At 41.3% G+C, this 20095-nt stretch overlaps 1 protein-coding gene across 18 annotated transcripts in view; it reads left to right on the top strand.

Moving 5' to 3' along the window:
• The window catches only part of DOCK9 (dedicator of cytokinesis 9), a 276869-nt gene that overhangs the window by 55722 nt on the left and 201052 nt on the right, over positions 1-20095 (top strand). For 5 of the 18 annotated variants that reach the window (XM_059377657.1, XM_059377653.1, XM_059377666.1 and 2 more), the window contains exon 1: positions 9381-9639. The exons of 6 other annotated variants lie outside the window; for them this stretch is intronic. In XM_059377657.1, coding sequence (XP_059233640.1) covers positions 9481-9639 — 159 coding nt within the window. In that variant the 5' untranslated portion in view covers positions 9381-9480. Of the gene's footprint in view, positions 1-9378; positions 9640-20095 lie in introns of those variants that run through there. 7 more of the 18 variants (XM_059377659.1, XM_059377654.1, XM_059377648.1 and 4 more) reach the window with 3 other exon arrangements.

The raw sequence follows: 20095 nt of genomic DNA, 5'->3' as shown, positions 1-20095 counted from the left end.
CCCTTCTTCCCTTCCCCCCACTGAGCTAGGATAGACTAGAGAGGCTGGAATAGAAAATAATATAGCATAATACGTACTGTATGGGTACCTGTATCTTTGGGAAAGCTTGAAAGCTCTTGGTCTAAGGAGACATTTGGACTTGTGGGGTACTTATCTCTAACCCCCCATGGTTTCTCAGCCCTACTCCACATGACGTCAGCGTTAGTTGCAATCCTTCAGGGGTCCTGTGAGGATGGGTTTCTGTGGAAATCTTCTTTACTTGTAACAAGGTCAAGGGGTAGCAAGCAATCGTGAGTGAGATCACTTATAAAACTTAACTTTTAGAGCTGATCAGAAGGTTAATTGAGACCTCATGACTGAATTCTGTCTCAGTGTCTGGCATGTTGTTAGATGTCCGTCTGTGTAACATACCCTGTTAAGAATGTGCCCGATACTCTTTATACAGTGTTTTCCTTTAAATTTTACATTAAAATTTACATTTAAAGTGTTAGTCTATATAGTTCAAGTGACTAGAATGACCTAAATAGAGCCAACTCCATGGTCTAAATAAAAATTCAGGATCTCCTGTTAATGTTCTGTCAATTTTCATCCCTCTTCTGACTTTTTCTCTATGTGCTATTTTTTCTTGGATTTTGAGAGCCTGTGGTTAAAGCAGAGATGAAAATTTTGTGGGAAAATATCTATAAAATAAATTTCTTTATTTTTGGAGTAAATGAATTGGGAGAGGTGGCCCAGCCCTCAGACACAGACCTTGCAACACAATGAATGAGCCAGAGTTAGAGAGCAGACAAAAGTTTTCCTTTAAGTGCTCAGTAAATTTAAAGCAGAAGAGCTTGCTTGAAGAAATCATCTTGCCATTATCTTCTGTACTTTTGGGAATTCGTTGTGTTGGGAGTAGTGATACATTTTGGAAAGATAACTGTGTTAAGGGTAGAGTGCTTTCAAGAGAAATTCAGCTTTTTATAGGTGTGCCCCTGATACGTCCTATGTTTTTTTTTAAACAGCTTTATTGAGATACAATTCACTTACCATACAATTAACCATGTAAAGTATACCATCCAGTGTTTTTCAGTATATTCACAGTGTTGTGTATCCATCATCATAATTAATTTTAGAAGGCTGTTATTACCCGCATCCCCCCCCCCCCCATGAAATCCTGTGACTTTCCCATTCTACTTAACTCACCCCCACCCCCAGGCAAGCACTGATTGCTCTCTGTCTCTGCTGGTTTGCCTGTTCTGGACATTTCATACCAACAGAATCATGTAATATGTGATCCTTCATGACTGGCTTCTTTCACTAAGGCTCATCCACATTGTAGCATGTATCAGTACTTCATTTCTTTTTATTACAGAATAATATTCCATTGTATGGATAGACCACATCTTGTTTATCCATTTGTCAGTTGGTAGACGTTTGGGTTGTGTCCACTTTGGGGCTATTATGAATAATACCGTTAAGAACATTCATGTATGGGTTTTTGTATGGGCATGGTATTTTCAGCTCTCTTGGATATATAGCTAGCTAGGAGTGGAATTGTTGGATTATGTGGTAACTCTGTATTTAACCATTTGAGGAATTCTCAGCTTGGTTTCCCAAGCAGCCTCCCTATTTTACATTCCTACAACAGTGTAGGAACAATCCAGCTTCTCTATGTCCTTATGTCTTTATTTTAGCCATTTTCATAGATATGAAGTGCTGTCTGCTGATTTTGATTTTGCGCTTTTCTGATGACTTTTTTCCTGATGAGTTTCCATTTGCTTATTGGCCATTGATACATCTTCTTTGGGTCCTGTTTTTAGGTGGCATGGAGGCATGGCGATATCTTCGATCTGTCCAATTCCTAGGTGGAAAGTAGTTTCCCTGAAAAGTTTCTTGCTTCTCTAAGTGAAATTCATTTACACACCAGGAAGTGTTCTATTCAAAGTAACATTTTTTTAAAACACAGTTACAGTTAAGTCATAACCCAACTAGAGACTGTATATAAAAGTGAATCTTAGGAAGTCCTGAATTTTTTGTCCCTTAAAAAAAAATGAAAACTCATAAGGGCTCAAAGAGTAGAGTTTTCTGAGTCTTATAAGCAGGGGCACGGACCCAGTCTCTTCTGACTTGACAAGAAGTCTGGACAAAGGAGCACATACTATATTTTGAGTCTGTTTACTCTGGTTTTTCAAAGCCATAGGAATATTTTGGAAAAGTTGTGTTTTTCTTCCTATAATTTGGGGGAGCTAACCATTGCAGTATCTTCATTTCTTATTTGCCTTTTGATTAATCTAACTGAAAGTTCAACTATATTGAGATAGTTTTTAAAAGGACAAACTCAGATTTTATGTTTAATTTTTCCTTTTTACCCTCCAGAAGTTTTTATTCATGTCGGAGGCAGTTTTTCTGTCTTGACACAATGACAGTGAAAGATTTAAAGTATTCAGCTGCTGAGATGTGAGATGCGAATAATTGAGGTGTGTAGGGTCTGAATTTTAGTCTTTCTCTTCGCATGCAAGATCAACTTTCCAACAGCTCTACCTCCATATTTGAAGCACATAAACTGTTTCATGAGTGCATTTGTTCGCCACTTACACTGTGTGGTGTCTTTTCAGTTGTTTAAATTCGGTATGCCTTGCTTCTGAGTGATCTTCTCAGATGTTGGCCTAAAGTAGAATTTGCCTGGAAGAGGCTGGTGGGGTCCAAGAGGACATCACTCTGAGTTCTGATTTCCTTCTGCCTGTGTGTTTGTGTTTGCTCGCCTTCCTTGTTTCTCACTCAGTGTCTCGTCTACAGTTGGTTGTTGGTGCTTCCTGCCTTCGTGGCGATCTGCCCGGTTATCAGCCTCCCTCCCCTGAGTACCTGGCCCCAGCCTGTGTTTTCAGTGAAGAGTTAAAGCTTTGCACATAGAGGAGCAGCTTCTCATATTTGACAGGATCAGTGCTTATGAATTTATTGGTTTTTCATTGAAGACCCCAGCACCCTCAGAAACTTTTACAGTTTTGTTCTTTAACCTCCCATGATGGTAATTGGAGTTCTGAATTAGTCTGCAGCTTCCTGAGCGGAGGGTTAAATGAGACCCTGTAAATGCTGTTGGTTCTCTCCTTTTGGAGTTCTTTATGAAAGAAGTGGGAGGTCTATGAGTCAGGAATTTGATTTCCCCTCTCTTGTTTCTGTGACAATATGTAGCTGGAAGGGTTTTTCTGTAGGGGTTTTCCATTCCCAAGTGGAATGAGGAAATGAATATAAATATAAAGCCTGTTCCTGGGCTTTTCTGCCCTTTGTGTGGGCCAGGGTCGGACAAGGGAGACAAGTACCCTCCTGGCTTTCTGTTATTTCACTTGTTCCTGGAAGTCATAGGAAAGTAGTCTAGTAACTGTGTCGTCACCCCCCCTTTTAAAAAATAGTGATAAGATACGTAAGACATAAAATTAACCATTTTAACTTTTTTTTCTTTTTAAAGATTTTATTTATTTATTTGACAGTAGATGGAGAGGCAGGCAGAGAGAGAGAGAGAGAGAGAGAAGCAGGCTCCCCGCTGAGCAGAGAGCCCGATGCGGGACCCGATCCCAGGACCCTGAGATCATGACCTGAGCCGAAGGCAGTGGCTTAACCCACTGAGCCACCCAGGTGCCCACCATTTTAACTATTTTTAAATATTCAGTTTAGTGATATTAAGCACATTCAGCACCTGGTTCACCATCCATGTCCGTCATTCATCTCTGGACTATTTTCATCATCCCATACTGAAACTGTACCTACTGAATAATAATTCCTCGTTCCCCTTCCCCCCAAGCTCCTGGTAACTACCATTTTGTTCTCCATCTTCATGAATGTATCTATTCTAGCTATGTCATTTAAGTAGAGTCATACAGTATTTGTTCTTTTGTGTCTGGCTTATTTCACTGAGCATAATGTCCTCAAAGTTTATTATCCATGTTGTAGCAGGTGACAGGATGCCCTTCCTTTTTAATGCTTAATAATATCCCATGGTATGTACATAGCACATTCTGTCTGTTTGTTGGTGGACACTTAGATTCCTTTCACCTCTTGATAATAATGCTGCTATGAACATAGGTATGCAAATATCTCTTCAAAACTCTGCTTTCAGTTCCTTTGGGTATCTACTCAGAAGTGGATCATATAATTCTTCATTTAATTTTGGGAGGAATCAACCATACTCTATTTCACAGTGGCTGCACCATTTTATATTCCTACTAGTGAGTTAAGTTCATTCTTAACTCCAACTCTTCTTCCTTTAGGAGTTCCGTTTTATTTTAAAGGCTTTTTAACCCAGTCTTCTGTCTATAAAAGGAAGATTCTCTAGTTTCTTTTGAGAGACTCTGGTCATCTTGGGAAGACCTCCATGGGCGTGCCGGGTGTTCAGAGTGCCTCATGTGGACTGCTTGCCTCCCTGATATTCTAGCACCAACATGGAGACACCTGTCTCTGCTTTGGAGAACATTTAAATACCACTGTTAGCAGCAGACTTGGTTCAAATACTTTATGTAGTTACAACTTTAGAGATACAATTTTAGCAAAATTAGTTTCACCAAGCTCTCTGAGCGTGTGTGTGTGTGTGTCTGTGTGTGTGTCTGTGTGTGTCTAAAACTCCTGCCTGTGCCCTCGTCCCCTAGGTCCATCTGCCATCTCTCTACATCTCTAAATGATGGATAAATTTAGATATGCTATAAGTCTGCCTTCTCTCCCACAAATTTTGAGGTTTGTATTCCTGAAATACACAATGGTAGGAGAGTTTACCTTGTCCTTATTTTTAAAAAGATCCTTATGTACCTAATAACATTAACTTAATTTTCCTTACTTAAAACAAACAAACAAACAAACAAACTTCTTCTAATGGTCATTGCCAAAACCTGCACTCCATTCCACACCATCTTAACTCCCTTTTCTTGTTCCGTAACACTCCCATTTCTCTCTTGGAATCATTTTTTTAACCAATATAATAATTTGGAATTTATATTTATTAGATCTTAAATTCTCATACGCTTGGGTTTTGTGTAAGAAATGCTTGTATTTTTAGAAAAACTACCGCACTTTATAGTAGGAAAGATAAAAATTTAATTTGCGGAAAGGTGGAGGAGACCAACATTTATTGGACATGTGGTATGCCCATGCTGGGCGCGCTACTTCCCTTTGCTTATACTGATGGAATATATAATGAATAAGGAATTGACAAGCCAACTTAGATAAGGTTTCTTTGTTCAGCAGAATTCACTGATTGCATTGAGAAACGTAGTATGGACTGTCAGGCAGTCCATTTCCATTTTATGGAAATAAGACACCCAAATGGCACTTAGATAGAATGTGATGTATTATTATTATTATTATTATGTGTGAGATCTTCATTTCAGCCACTGTAGAATGGACAGAATTCCACTTATTTCCTGGCCTTCTAAGGTAGGACCCAAGGTCTAACCTAGGTAGAAGACTTGTATGTATCTGAGATAGAATATTACTTGCAGTTTGTAGTTCTAGATTTTTTTAGGTGTTACTTCAGATTCTAATTTATGCGTACTTTTCTGAGAGAGTATGAAGTAAATCTGCTAGTCAAACTAATTTGGTCCTTAGAACATACTTAAAACAGAAGAGCAGTTGGCAAGGAGAAGGCTGCAAATGGGAGTGGCAGCTCTGGATAGATCCGCTTTGGGAGGTGGAATCAAAGCTTGAGACCGATTTGCTGTGGTCTCTGTGGCCCAGTGGCTGAAGTTTGTCCATGACCCCTGAGTGGGGCAGCAAGTGTTACTGTAAACGTTCTGTTTGTACAGGTTTTCTGGTGGTTTGTACAGTGAGGAGCCCCTTTCCTAGATTAAAATGCACACCCCAAGGGCAGCCACAGGTTCTCCCAGGGTCTGTGGTTTGTGTATTCCTGTGAAGTGGGCCAGAGCAGCAGTCCAAATTGTAAATTCATTAAGCAAGGTAGCTATTCCGGAGCTACTCAGTAAGTCCTTTGTGAAGTATAAAACAATAGTTACTGACATGTTCATCGCAGTTTCTTGGTTGAGTTCTCCCCTATTACTTTATTTGAACTTGACAAATGGGCAGAATAAGAGGCTGCCTTCCTCCCCTCTCCTATTTTTGAAAACAGTGTTATTGAGATACAATTCACTGTTGGGACCACTGCACAAAAACAGGACGGCCCCTCCTCCTGCTCCCCTCACACCCCAAATGTGCTTTGGATGTTGAGGCTGATGACACCGTACTCATGAGAAGGTTGTGGAGAGGTCAGTAACTCACGTAATGAGGCTCTCTGAGGAGAGCAGGGCAGCTCCCAAACAGGACCTGAGCCTGGTTTGGGATTTCTATGATGGTTAGCAGGTGGGGCCAGGGTGAGGGCTCCTGAGTGGTTTGAATTTCCTCCAGGGACCCAGGGAGGGAACCACCTGGAATGTCCTTTCAGTTTGGTCAGATATGGGACAGGAGGGGAAAGAAGTGGGGGAATGCTTAAAATCAATCAACAACTATTGATGTTGGTAGTAAAACATCAGTAGTGGAGTCAGGCTCTTTATCACAGATTGTAGAACTCACCTGTTTAAAATGTCAATCCAGTGGTTTTTAGTGTATTTGCAGACTATACACTGTGTATGGATAGCATACATGTTAGAAACACTGTCCAATTTCTGAGCATTTTTATTACTCCTAAAAGAAGTTTTGTGCCCGTTGGCAGTCACTTCCCATTCCCTGGCAACTGCTGATCTACTTTCTATCTCTGTGGATTTTTTGGACATTTCATTTAAATCGAGTCATATAAGATGAGGTCTTTTGTGACTGGCTTCTTTCATTCTCCATAACATTTTGAGGTCCATCCATATTGTAGCACGTGTCACTACTTCATTCCTTTTTATGGCTTAAAAGTATGACATTGTGTGGAGATACCATCCCAGTTTGTCATATTAAAAGACGATTGATTTGGAACATCTGAGGGTGAGGCGGTGCTAGGAGAGTCAGGTACCCTTATTAGCAGGGGAGGAAGACATGGGCTTGGGGCTCAAGACGGAGTCAGGGCAGAAATCCAGTCTTGGGAATTGTGAAAAGGAGAGGTCACATTTAATAAGAGAGTAAGTGTGATTTCCAGATTGAAATACATACGCGGTAGGTGGCTGAACTGGTTGCCAATAGATACCACCCATCTCCATGTCTTCTGATGGAATTCACGGTAATTATCCTTGTAGACTAATCCAGGATCATTCTGATGCAGAAAAATCAGTGAAACCAAAGACACATTTGAATGATTCGTTTTGTCATGTCTCTATTAGCATGAAACCCGATTCTGGCCTTGTTGACTCCTTTGCTCTAAATAGTTTCTGTTGTTTTTCTTGCCACTAATTTTTTTGCCCACTAATGATTAACATTTAAAATTGATACAAGTTGCTTAAATGCTTGTTAGTAGGTCCCTAGGAAACATTTCTTTTTTCCTCTGAATGATTGTTAGGAAGTTGTTCCATGCTGTCCCACTGTTTTAAATATTAACTCGGGAGTTTTTAACATAAATCAAATAGAATATACTAGCAGCTTCAGATTTTGCTTGGTTATCATTTATAATCTTTCGTAAAGTCCAAACATGATCTTTTGTATCTCAAATGATATTTCCTGGTTTCTGCACCCAGGATGTCTGAAATAGGTAGTAACAATAGTAAATCAAGCTTCAATTTCTAGGTACCATCTTTATATTCAGTAAACTATTATTTTTTAAGTTGTTTTCCTTGCAGTGCAGAAGTTTAGATGGCCTTTCGGAATTCTCAAGATAGATAATTTAACCCATGTGTTGGGTGTTTTGTAGTCTACATTGTTGTGTTTCCATGTTATTTATCTGCCAGTATTGTGATGTCACATGAAGACTTGGCTCTTCTGATGTCAGGACTTGGGTGTAGTCTTAACACTGTAGCCCTGTTGTAACAAGAGTTGCTATTCTGAAAGCTGAATGCTGTAGACCACAGATAGTTACTCGTGTTTTTTTCTTTTTCCCCCCTGTGGCCAGAATCTCTACTCTTTTGATCTCTGTGGCTGTTAGATAAACCTTGCATAAAAATGCAGGAGAAAGGAGTAGCCTAGGTTTTTGCTTATCTATGGGGCCTAATAGGTAAACTCACCATAAGAACCAGAAATTTGGGGGTTAGGGGACTACATGGTATTCTCTAAAGATCTGCTTTTATTACATTATACAGATCTCCAGTAAGCAATTCACAGGTACTCAATCATTATAATTCACTCTAACTTCAAAATCTGTAGATAGAAAATGAAAACCATCTGTTGCCTTGTGAAATAAGGAAGAATTCAAAACAGATCTTAAAAGAGCAGTAACTTTTTTCTAGATGCATTTTATGGAGAGGAGGGGTTTTCCTGTGTTCATCATAGTGATTTTATGTAATTTACTTTTCATTTTTTAGAAGGAAAATGCAATAGTCAACTTAGTGTTCTGTCAGTGACATGCTTCCCTATTAGCCCTCACCAAAGACACACAGAGGTAGTAGAGAGTTACTACGTTCATTCTGTAGTGGAGGGACCTGGATTCCTTCTGCATCCCAAATAATAACCCTGTTGACTGTGGGACTTCAGTGCGTGTTTAGCATCATGTCCTAGAGCCCTGCTTCAGAAGGTGTATGTCCCGCCCGATCAGGTCACCCTTTATGCATGTCCTCATTTGCATCTTTGGGTACCAGAGATGGGAGAATCCTATTAAGCAGTGCAAACTTGCTAGCCCTCTCTCTGGCGGAGTGGAAGTGGGCAGAAGTCAAGATTGACACAGCAATTTTGTGTTCCCCTGGGATTTGCTGTCAGCAAGCTGTTACCCACACATGCAAAAGGTTGTTTGAAGTGGGCTTATACATGTTTCCATAGCAGCAGTCATCTTAGTGATTTCTCTCATTTGGGGGCTTCTTTTCCCTTTTGCTTCTCTGTTCCTCACGGATGCAGGATTAAACAAACAGCATATTTAGGTCAAGGAAAGAGATGTTTGCTAATATAGATGCTAGGCTGAGCATTCTGGGAGAGTGATTTCTTGCAGCAGATGAACATTCTTTGTGCCTTCCAGCAGCATCTGCAGCAGGGTGGCTGTCTGGCACCATTTTTTCATTTTGGGCAGGTTCTGAGATTCAGAACAATCCTAAGCAAATCACGGGAGCCGGCAGTTTTCCAGTAACCACATGTAAATCGTCGGCTGGTTTGTTCTTGGGTATTAACAGGGAAGCAATCTACTGGAAAAACGGCACTTTAAAGATTTTGGTGCATCCGAGGTGTGTCATCTGGTTTTTGCACCACCCCTCCTGTTTGACACTCGGAGCCGGGATTTTTTTTTTTTTTTGTCAGGCAGTTGGGCAGGAGCAGATTCTAGTGCAACAGCTCAGAGCTTCCCTTCTGTTCTGGTGCCGGCAACTGCCTGTCGTGAAGATGGTTCAGTGGGAGCCTGCTCAGAAGAGCCAAGGAAGATGATGTGGAGATGGAGTAGAGATTGCTAGAAATCGGAACATCCACACCTTGGGGATGGGTTGCACTACTAGTGTCATTCTGTTTAAAGGCATCCGCACCGTTTTTGAAAGAAACTGTGCTTATATGTGCAAACAGCAAGGAGAGAATAATGCCCTTGACTATACAGCATGCCATTGGACAAAAGAAGATTCAGAACTATTGATCTCCTGTCTGGTAAATGCTGTCTTGCTTAATTAACAAGTACTTTGATGGTGTTAGAATAAACTTGTCTTTACTTATAAAGCAGATGTATTTATTTACTGCAGCATGCTTATATATTTCTAGCCTGGGTGCATAAATGGGTAATTAAGTGGCTTTAAGTTTAATTATGAGGTGCCTGTTTGTATGTGGGAGAATGCCATGCATTCACCAAAGCTTTAGTATGTACAGAGAGAGAGGAGCCAGAGTAAGCTAATTGATTACAGATTAGTTTTCTAAGTTAGCTTGATGAGCGTCTATGTTCTTACTATATAGTCTCAGAAATAATGTGTGGCAAAGTGTGTATTTCGGGTTTTCTATACTGAACCCTCTACCAGTGATAGTGAATTATTCAGTTCCTTTACCTCTTCGTCTTTTCCTTGGCGAAATTTTCTTGCTAATGGCTTGTGGTCAGTCCTCCCATCTGAGGGAGAAATTTAAAGGGAGCCTGAAAGAAAACTGTAATGGGCGTGAGAAAAATATTTATAGTTTTATTGTTTTAAGTCTGGCTATTTAAAATGTTTTTGGGCGAAGGCTCTCGAGACCGCAAGGAAGCTTAGCTAACACTTGTGTGCTCTTTGCTCCCCTTACGATGCTCAAGGAGGTGTCAGGTCGCAGCTGGGTGTGCCCGTCCATGGCCTCACAAATACCGGGCTGGTGAGGAAGCTGCATATGGGTCTCCTCTTCCCTCAGGACGCCTTGCCATTTTCCCTTCTGTTCTTATCACAGCTTTTTGTCAAAACGAGTGAGAATAACACACGTGGGAGTTTCTGTGTGTGTCTGGCCAGCAGCCACTCGGTATGGTGAGGGCGATGTGTGTGGAAACCCCGAATCCGTTCCTGGTCGTTAGGTTGCCCTCCGACAGGGCGAGGGGGTGCTGGCGGGCCACAGGCACGCCGGGATCAGATCAGGTCACCCCGGCCTTGCAGGAACCCAAGAGACAATGCGTTTCATAGAGGGTCTTCTGTGAGATTAGCTTTCCGAACACTTGGGAGGAAGGGAAAAGAGCATCATTTGAGCACCAGATGCATTTTGGAAGGCAGTTTTATGTGTGGGTTTGGAACTTAAGTGGGGCTGTATTAACTGTTAAATATTTTAGACTCTAATGTATTTTGGAATAGGCTTTTGAGAACAACTGGTGTCAGATCGGAAGGACTAGCTCATTACGGAGTCTGCCCCGTTAGGTGTAATCCATAATGCTGACGGCCCCAGGACTGCCGCATCTCTCCCAGGCTGCCCGCTTCTGCTCCCTCAGGTCACACTGACTTGTCTCGGGTTAACCCATCTTTGAGAGACTCTGCTTGTTTTTCTTTCTATTTTGTTGCACGAGGGAGTCATAGCCTGCCGGGGGCTTCGTCGGCGTGCTGGAACTGGAGTTTGAGGTGCTCCTGTGGTTGGGTCAGGTGCCCACTGCCCTTGCTGCGCGCATGTATGTGGCCGAGGCGCTGTGGGTGGAAGGCTGCCCCCTCTCCCTCCCACTGCTCTCCCTGCTTCTGTCCTTGACCCTTGACCCTTGACCCTTCCCTCACTCAGCAGACAGTGGCCCTTTGATGGTCACTCCTGTACTCAGAATCAGATCCAGAATCCTTCCTGTGGCCTCCAGGTCCATCCGTAACCTGCCATCCCTGCCTCTCCGGGCCACCCTCGTTTGCTTATCACTCTCTCCTCATTCCTCATCCCCCTGCTGTTCTCTCCTGCTGGACCCTCCAGCCAGGCATTACCTGGTGCACCTCTGGCCTGCTTCAGGGCTAGCTCCGGTTTCCCTAACCAGTGAGGCTTCTTTGACCCCCGGGATAATCTTGTCGACCCCCGGCACACCCTTCTCTGGGTCCCTGCCATAGTTTCTTCCTGACATTTATCTCCACCTGACATACAGTTAGTCAAGTATAGTAATAGTAGTTAGTAGTATTACTTCTCATACTTACAGTAAGAAGAAGCTTTCTTTTTTTAAAAAAAATTTTAACTTTATTTTAAAATAATTTTAGACAATAAAATAGCAAAAATAGAACAGTGGTCGCGTATTTCCTTCACAGAGCTTTCCCTAATTTTAACAAATGACAGAACCATAAAGAATAAGCTTTCTGATGGCTGGGATTTTTGTCTGTTTTGTTTGCTGTTCTGCCCCAACAGCTAGAACAGTGTTTGATTTGTATTAAGTGCTCAGTTAATGGGTGAATTCCGATGAAATGGTTTTATGGTCCTGAACTTGAACTTCGAGAAGGTGTTGAGAATTTAGGTTACAATCACTTATCCCAAAACCAAAAGTCTTTTTTTAAACATATTTGTCATCCCCCCCAAACAATAACTGGCTCGTTTTCAGTAATGTCCACTAGAGTTATACTTTTCAACCCTCTGTCCTGCACCTGTACCGAGAAGTTATGTGGTCCAAGGCCAGACATCCCATGGATTTGCTGTGGTCATGACTGACAGTTGATGCTGGGATCTTTGGACAGTGTCCAGACTAGTTCTGTTGAGACCTATCCCAGGGCACAGGCATTTCAGGACCTTCTCATCCTTTAGTTTGAGTGAGCCCAACACTTTCTTAAGGGAGCCCTGCCCGATGGTACTCCCATGAGCCCCCTCCACACAAAGGTAGGCTGACCTGCTCTTCAGGCAGCTGTGGGCCTGCCAACCATGGTTGGCTAGTAGGGTGGCTGCTAATTGTCCTTCCTCCAGCTCAGGTGGCTCCCAACCTGTGGCTCTCCTTTACCTGTCCCCAGGTCAGAGCGCTACTTCACCTGCTCCAAGGGCATAACCCCCAGCCTGGCGCCTCAGTGTGTGCTCAGTCTTGTTGAGGAAGAGGAGTGGTATCATGAGCATTAGGAATTGAGGCCACCCAGTCTTCGAGAGACACCTAAATAGCCCACATGTCTGTCCATGTGTCAGAAGCCCACGTGGGCGGACTGCCTCATTTTGGTGTCAGTGGAATTGCTGCTCCTCAGCTAAGCGTTGTGCTTTCCTCTTGGCCTCACAGAAAGGCATCATAGGAACATCCTTATGAAAGTGATGTGTGCCGTGAGGGTTTTGCTGAGGGCATCGCTCATTTGCTTTTGGATCAGCCAGCGGCACAGTGCGGTTGGTGTAGCGGTTAAGTGTGCTGATTCTGGGGCGCCCAGCTGGCCCAGTTGGTGGAGCATGCCGCTCTGGAGGGTTGTGCCTTCGAGCCTCGTGTTGAGTGTAGGGATTACTTAAAAATAAGGTCTTAAAAACAAACACAGAGGGCCTTCCCTGGAATCATCCTGCCAGGCTTAAATCCCAGATCCATGACTTGCTAGCTGTGTGGCTTTGGGCAATTTACTTGACTGCTCTGTTCCTAGGTTTCATTATTAATGAGTAATGAAATGGATCTGCACTTAATGAAAAGCAGATAACAGCAATATTTACCTCATAGGGTTACTGAATGAGTGAATACATCTAAAGACTTTAGGATAGTGTTTTGTATAGAAGTTAGTGCTAATTATTAGCTATTATCATAATTATTTCTATTTTTTTGGTGTTCTCTCTATGAGGGGCCCAGAAGTAAATTTCTTCTCTCCATACTCTGAATGGTTGTGCTTTTTTTGAGGAACTGCTTTGTATTTTATATACATTAAGATTCATGTAACTGATCCCAGCTCCCTCTTCAGTTGACTGTTAGAGAAGCTTCGATCCAAGCATGTGACCCAATCCTAACAGATATATAGGCTCTTTCAAAATTAATTTTTTAAAATTTATTGGGGAGAAAGAGGGAGAAAGTGGGGGGGAGGCCCAGGGGGAGAGAGTCTCAAGCAGACTCCCTGCTGAGCCCAGAGTCCTGTTGAGGGGGAGGGTCTTGACCTCACGACCCTGAGATCATAACCTGAGCAGAATCCAAGAGTGCGACTGTTAACTGACTGAGCCACCCAGATGCCATGTGATTTTTTTTTATTGCCCTTAAACTTTGCTTCTTACTTTCCTATATTACTATTTTATCACCATCTGCTTTTTCTCATCTGCTTATTAAATAGTTTTTATCTTATTTTTTATATTATTATGTCATTTTAAATCCTTTTGCAACAAGGCAGAGTATGAATTAATAAGTTAATAGAGACCTTTATAGTGAAGAAAAAGTATTTTTAGGATCACTAAGGTTGGTTCTGAAGCCAAAATCAGATGTCTGTAGTGCAGACTTTAGCTTTGTAAGACTGCAGCTGTGGGATCTTGTACAGGAGGTTCTTTTTATATTTGGACGGCATGAATCAGCCCCATGGTGGGTAGGACACTGGCAAGTGGGCTTATCTGGCTTCTGGGCACTCACTGAATTTCAGCTGTACCACACTTAAATATTGACTAGTAATCCTACCACAACGGAGGGCAAGGCTGAGTTAGGATCGTCTCTATTTCCCAAGTATAGATTTTTCCTAACATCCTCTCTTTCTAAGTAATTGAATGTATTAGTTCAGCTCATTCCAGACACAACCGGAATGCTTCTGTGTGCTGAGCACTGGCGTACGAGGAAGCTCACGTCCCTATCTGGGAAGGGCCCACAGAACTCACAGGGCCTGTTGGGCAGGAAAGGGGTTAGGAAAGCACAGCTCAGCCCAGTCACCTTCCGTGAGGAGGGGCGGCAGGAGTGGACACTAAATCCCTTTTTTCCTAGTCTGTGAGGGTCTGTGATGGGTCCAGCCTTATTGACTAGGACTTGACCTGTTTTACTCAAGCTGGTAATCTAATACTCCCCTTTTTAGCATGTCGGTGGAAAGACCGAGAAGCTGTGGTGTTATTGCGTACCCTGCTGTCTTTTTGCCCATTAGAACTAAAGTGGAAGAAGTTGCTCAGCCGTAGCCCTGACGGCCGCTGGGACCCTGTCAGCAGCCCCATAGAGAGTGGTCATGAAGGCAAACTGCTGGGAGTCACAAGGGGAGAAAGCACACTTTCTGTCTTCCATTTCTTTGGTGACACGATGGGATAATAAGGGATAATTTTACCTATTAGAAATTAACGTTTACTCTTTTTTTTAATCTCCTTAAAGCTGTGAAGTTTTTCCTTTTTTTTTTAAATTATAAGATTTGCTATACATCTTCAGTGTGTTTTCAGCCTCTATTACAGTACAGAATTTTATCAGACCACTGCATAAACAGTCGTCCCTAACAGAAAATACCTTTCGGCTCCGAAAATCCTCTGTCTGATTCATCACACGTGCACTGTGCAGAGAGAACGGATTGAGGGTGATAGGTTGTCTCGCTCCAAAGAGCCTGCAGTCCTGCTTGTGCATGGTTGTGTGTCTGGAGGTGGGGGGAGAAGGGGGGACATAAGTTGTGAATCTGTGACTAGTGATAAAAGAAAAAGTGTATAATATCTGTCAGCTTGAGGCAGTGGGGAAAGTATAGGCTGGATCTTGATGATTTTAGATGTGCCCGCATAACTTTTTCTTGCACTGTGAGAACAGTCTTGAGGTATAAGAAAGCAGAGACCTGCTTGGTGGCCTTCCAGAACATTCCTTCGGTTCTCAGTCTGATCACTGGACTGTGGCTTTGGATAGGATGTGTTTGCCATCTTATTTCTAATATCCTTCCTAATGATGTGCAGTGATTTTGTTTTTGTTGCCTGTTTGGATCATAGCAGTAAATTGGAGATGTTTTCAAGGAACCACAGTCAGTCTGCTCTGGTTCCTGGATCCATTTCCTGCATCCGCGATTGCACTGCTCTGTTGATGCTGCTTTTTGTGAGTGAAACCAGCGTGATTAGCGCGAAAGCGTATTGCACCTTTCCCCGATGGCTTATTAAAATTTACTATCTTATTAATATTTATTAAATTTTAAACAGGTAATTAACATTCGTTGTAGAAGCTAAGCATGCTGATGTTCAGTACATAGAGGTAACCACCGATTTAAACATTTTGAGGCAAAGCCTTCCAGAATTTCATCCATGTACAGCATGGTTCATAAAAAATACATAACTGTTCAGAGTTGCTGTGGACTAAATTGTGCCCCTTCCAAAATTCAAATGTCGAAGCCCTAATTCTCAGTGTGACCGCATGTAGAGATAAGGTCTTTAGGAAGTAATTAAGTTAAACAGAGTCATAAAGGTGGGGCCCTCATCCCCAGGGTTGTGACCTTATAAGAAGAGTCAGAGATTCCTAACTCACTGCCATGTGAGCACACAGCATGAAGGCAAGCTGTCTGCTGTAAGCCAGCATAAGGGTCTTCTCCAGGTACTGACCTTGCTGGTATCCTAAGCTTGGACTTCAGCTTCCAGAACTGTGAGAAAATAAATTTTTGTTGTTGAAGCCACCTGGTCTATGTTATTTTGTTAGGGCAACCCAATCTAATACATGGGTATAATAAGCATGTTGTTTTGTCCCATAGTCTATAACTAGCTTTAGATAATCTGCAATATATCCTGGATGTCTTTCCATGTTAATAAGTATACATTTATGTCTCAGTCCTAATGGTGTCATTTCATTGTGTGAATGTATCTTAGTTCATTTCGGACTGCTGTAATAATATACCATAGACTGGGTGTCTTACAAGTAAAAACATTTATTTCTCCAGTTCTGGAGGCTGGGAAGTCTAAAAGTCAGGCATCCACAGATTTGGTTTCTGGTAAGGGCCCGCTTCCTGGCTCCTTGAGAGCTGTCTTCTCACTGTCACCTCACATGGAGGAGGACCGTGGATATCTGTGAGGTTCTTTTATAAGAGCACTATAATCTCTTACAGATTATAAAACAGCTTTATTTTATTTTATTTTTTCAAAGATTTATTTATTTATTTATTTGTTTGTTTGACAGACAGAGATCACAAGTAGGCAGAGAGGCAGACAGAGAGAGGGAAGCAGGCTCCCCGCTGAGCAGAGAGCCCAATGCGGGGCTCGATCCCAGGACCCTGGGATCATGACCTGAGCCCAAGGTAGAGGCTTAACCCACTGAGCCACCCAGGCGCCCCATAAAACAGCTTTATGAGGGCTCCACCCTCATGACTTAATCACCTCCGAAAGGCCTCACCTCCACATACATGTGGAATTAGGTTTCACCATACTTGGTTTGAGGGGACACAAACATTTACATTGTAGGAAGAGACATTTTGTTTAACCAGTACCCACTCACTGTTTTACTCCCCCCCCTTTTTTTTTTTTTACTGTCTTGTGTTTTTTTCTATCCTTGCATATGTACTTTAAACGTTGGTCAAATTGTTTTCTTACCACAGATTTCTAGGCCTGGAATAGCTAGGTCACAGTATATTTGGGTTTTTATTTTTATTTTATTTTTATTTTTTTATTTTTTTTAAAAGATTTTATTTATCTGACATAGAGAGAGATCACAAGTAGGCAGAGAGGCAGGCAGAGAGGCAGGCAGAGAGAGAGGAGGAAGCAGGCTCCCCTGCCGAGCAGAGAGCCCGATGCGGGACTCGATCCCAGGACCCTGAGATCATGACCTGAGCCGAAGGCAGAGGCTTAACCACTGAGCCACCCAGGCGCCCATATTTGGGTTTTTAAAGGGTTTTGATAAATGTTTAGCCAAATTGGTCTCTAGAAAGGTTATTTTGATATTTTAAAACTTGGAAGACAAGAAAATTTATTTTCTCTCCTTGGGATTTCAAGCAGTCTGCCTTTCTTATTGCTCTTTATTAAGCCGCTGATGGCGTTATCTATGAACAAAATAACATCGCCTTCGATTGCTGTATAGTTAGGCCAATAACATGGTTATACCAGGGTTCAAATTAGCACTAATTTTGTCTCAACTGCTGGAAACTGGCGTTCTTACATACCCCAGGGGAATTCTGAAATGTTCCATTGTGGGGGCTGGAATGTATTGTTCTGGGAGGTCTTCACCCTTTCAGAGTTGGTAGCTATTTCTTAGATATTAAAAGAGGAAAGCAGGAAAAATACTGAGTAGAAACAGATGAGTAAAGCTGTTGTTGCTTTGCACAAGTCTTTTTAGATATTCAAAGTAGCTGATTTACATTCCCTTCATACATTTAGTGAGAAGCAGCAACTCTTTTGCTTTTTAAAAGTAACATTGTCTTTCATAGTTAGAATATATAATTATTAGAGAAAATTTAGAGACTACAGAGAGGAAAGAGGAGAAGAAAAATCAACTATAATCCCACAACCTAGAAATAATTACTACTTAACACGTACTGTGTGTGTCCTAGTATTTTTCTCTGCTTATGCAGTTATAAAAATGGTATGACATTTCATAAATAATTCCTGATGCCTTTTTTTTTTTTTAGAATTTTTTAAAAAGTAATCTCTATACCCAGCATGGGGCTCAAATTTAAACCCTGAGCTCAAGAGTCACATGCTGAAAGCACGTACCAACTGCATCAACTGGGCCAGCCAGGTGCCCTTTCTGATGCTTATTCCACTGATTTTCTTAGGACCATTTTCTTATGCCTATAATGTTCCACTAAAATACTAGTATGTGCTTAATATTCCATTGTACTGTATATTCTAGAATTTATTTAAATGCTTCTTTGTTATTAGTCACTTAGGTTATTATACATTGAATTTATAGAGGACATCTTTACCCAAAAATCTAATATTTTCAGAGGCTAGATTCATGAATGTGAACTTACTAAGGCAAGAATGAATTTTTAGGGGCGCCTGGGTGGCTCAGTGGGTTAAGCCGCTGCCTTTGGCTTGGGTCATGATCTCAGGGTCCTGGGATCGAGTCCCGCATCGGGCTTTCTGCTCAGCGGGGAGCCTGCTTCCCTCTCTCTCTCTGCCTGTCTTTCTGTCTACTGTGATCTCTGTCTGTCAAATAAACAAATAAAATCTTTAAAAAAAAAAGAATGAATTTTTAGAAGTCTGTTTAAGGCATATTTTTTTTTTACTGCTTAATGATTGATCGCATTTATATTCCAGCAGTAGTAAATATTTGTCTTGTTATTTTTGTTTTTGTTTTTTGTGTTTTTTTTAAAAAGATTTTATTTATTTGAAAAAGAGGGAGAGTGTGTGCTACGTGGTGCGGGAAGGAGCAGAGGGAGAGGGACAAGCAGATTCCACGCTGAGTGTGGAGCCTAGCTCAGCGCTTGATCTCACAACCTTGAGATCATGACCCAGCAGAAATAAAGAGTTGGATGCTTAATCAACTGTGCCACCCAAGTGCCCCTAGTCTTGTTTTATAAATGATTGCTAGCGTCATTCTTTACCAGTTTGAGAGGTAAAGATAGAACTTAAAAGCTCCAAATCCTTTGTCATATTTATTTCAAGTATTTCTACATTTTGTCATTTCCTTTTGATTACTTTCTTTATAGTACTTGTTTTACTAACACAAATTTAAATGTATATGGTAAGCATAATCGTCTTATACTCAATATACTCATCTTATACTCATCTCATACCCATTGCTTTTGTGCTCAGAAATTCTTGCTTATCTCAAATCAGATATTTACTGGTATTTTCTTCTGGAATTATTTGTTTGTTTACTATTTGGCTTTCTTGGTCCAAGGATCCTGTCACCTGTTTTTGTAAATAAAGTTTTATTGGCATAACCACACATACTTTTTCATTGTTGTCGATGACTCCTTTCCTAGTGTCATGGTTGAGCAGTTGTGACAGAAATCTGTAATAGTCAGTAGCTGGCTTAAAATGCTTATTAGCTGGCCCTTTACAGTTTGCTGACTCCTGGATACATGGTTTAGTTGAGGCCCTAATTTGATTCCCTCCTTACCTCCAACTCTCATTTTTCCCAGTCCTATTCGTTGGGTTCATTCATTCCTTACTCACTGATTTGTGATACTGCCTTTATTATATTTTATGTTCTTTTACATGTTAGCATTTATTTTGGTACCACCCTGTGTCCATTACAGAGGGAAAGTTCTTATCCAGCTGCCAGTTCAATTGCAATTTAATAACAATAGAAACAAGGGATTTAGAGAGAGAAACAAAAATTCTACATTTTTAAGGTAGAATAAATAGACTGTCCTCTCTAAGTTGCTGAATTAAATAGTCTTATAAAACATATATTAGTAAAGCTTCAGGAGTGAAGGGGTAAGGTTTGAATGTAGAATTAAGTATATTTGTAAATCTCTTTCCTTGTGAACCAGCCTGTTCATAAAGCAGATCAGACTTGTCTTTGTAGGGACTCTCTGTTGCATTTTGATGAAAGAAAGATTCCAATGTAGCAGCTGCATCCTCAAGTAACCTTGATTTGAATCTACATATTTTCTATTTCCGGTCTTTGCTAACAAAATGAGTCCCAGCAAAATATAAGCAGAGATACTACTGGAGTTTCCAAAGCAAGTGTATTCGTGTCCATGGGAAATACATCTGTGTCTGAATAGATGGAGAATAGATTCTAGCTTTCCTGTTACATGTTACTTGAATTCTGAAGATAGTTTTCCTCCTTACCCCATTTTACGTGTGTGCAAAGGTTTGGGTATGTATATGGCTGTGTGTGATGTATGTGTGCTTGTGTATTTGTATATGCCTGTGTTTTGTTTTTTTTTTAAAGATTTTATTTATTTAGGGG

The sequence above is a fragment of the Mustela nigripes genome, chromosome 15, assembly GCF_022355385.1.
Source record: "Mustela nigripes isolate SB6536 chromosome 15, MUSNIG.SB6536, whole genome shotgun sequence".
Lineage (NCBI taxonomy): Eukaryota > Metazoa > Chordata > Mammalia > Carnivora > Mustelidae > Mustela > Mustela nigripes.
The sequence above is the reverse complement of the archived record's forward strand: the minus strand, read 5'-3'. Positions and strand labels throughout refer to the sequence as shown.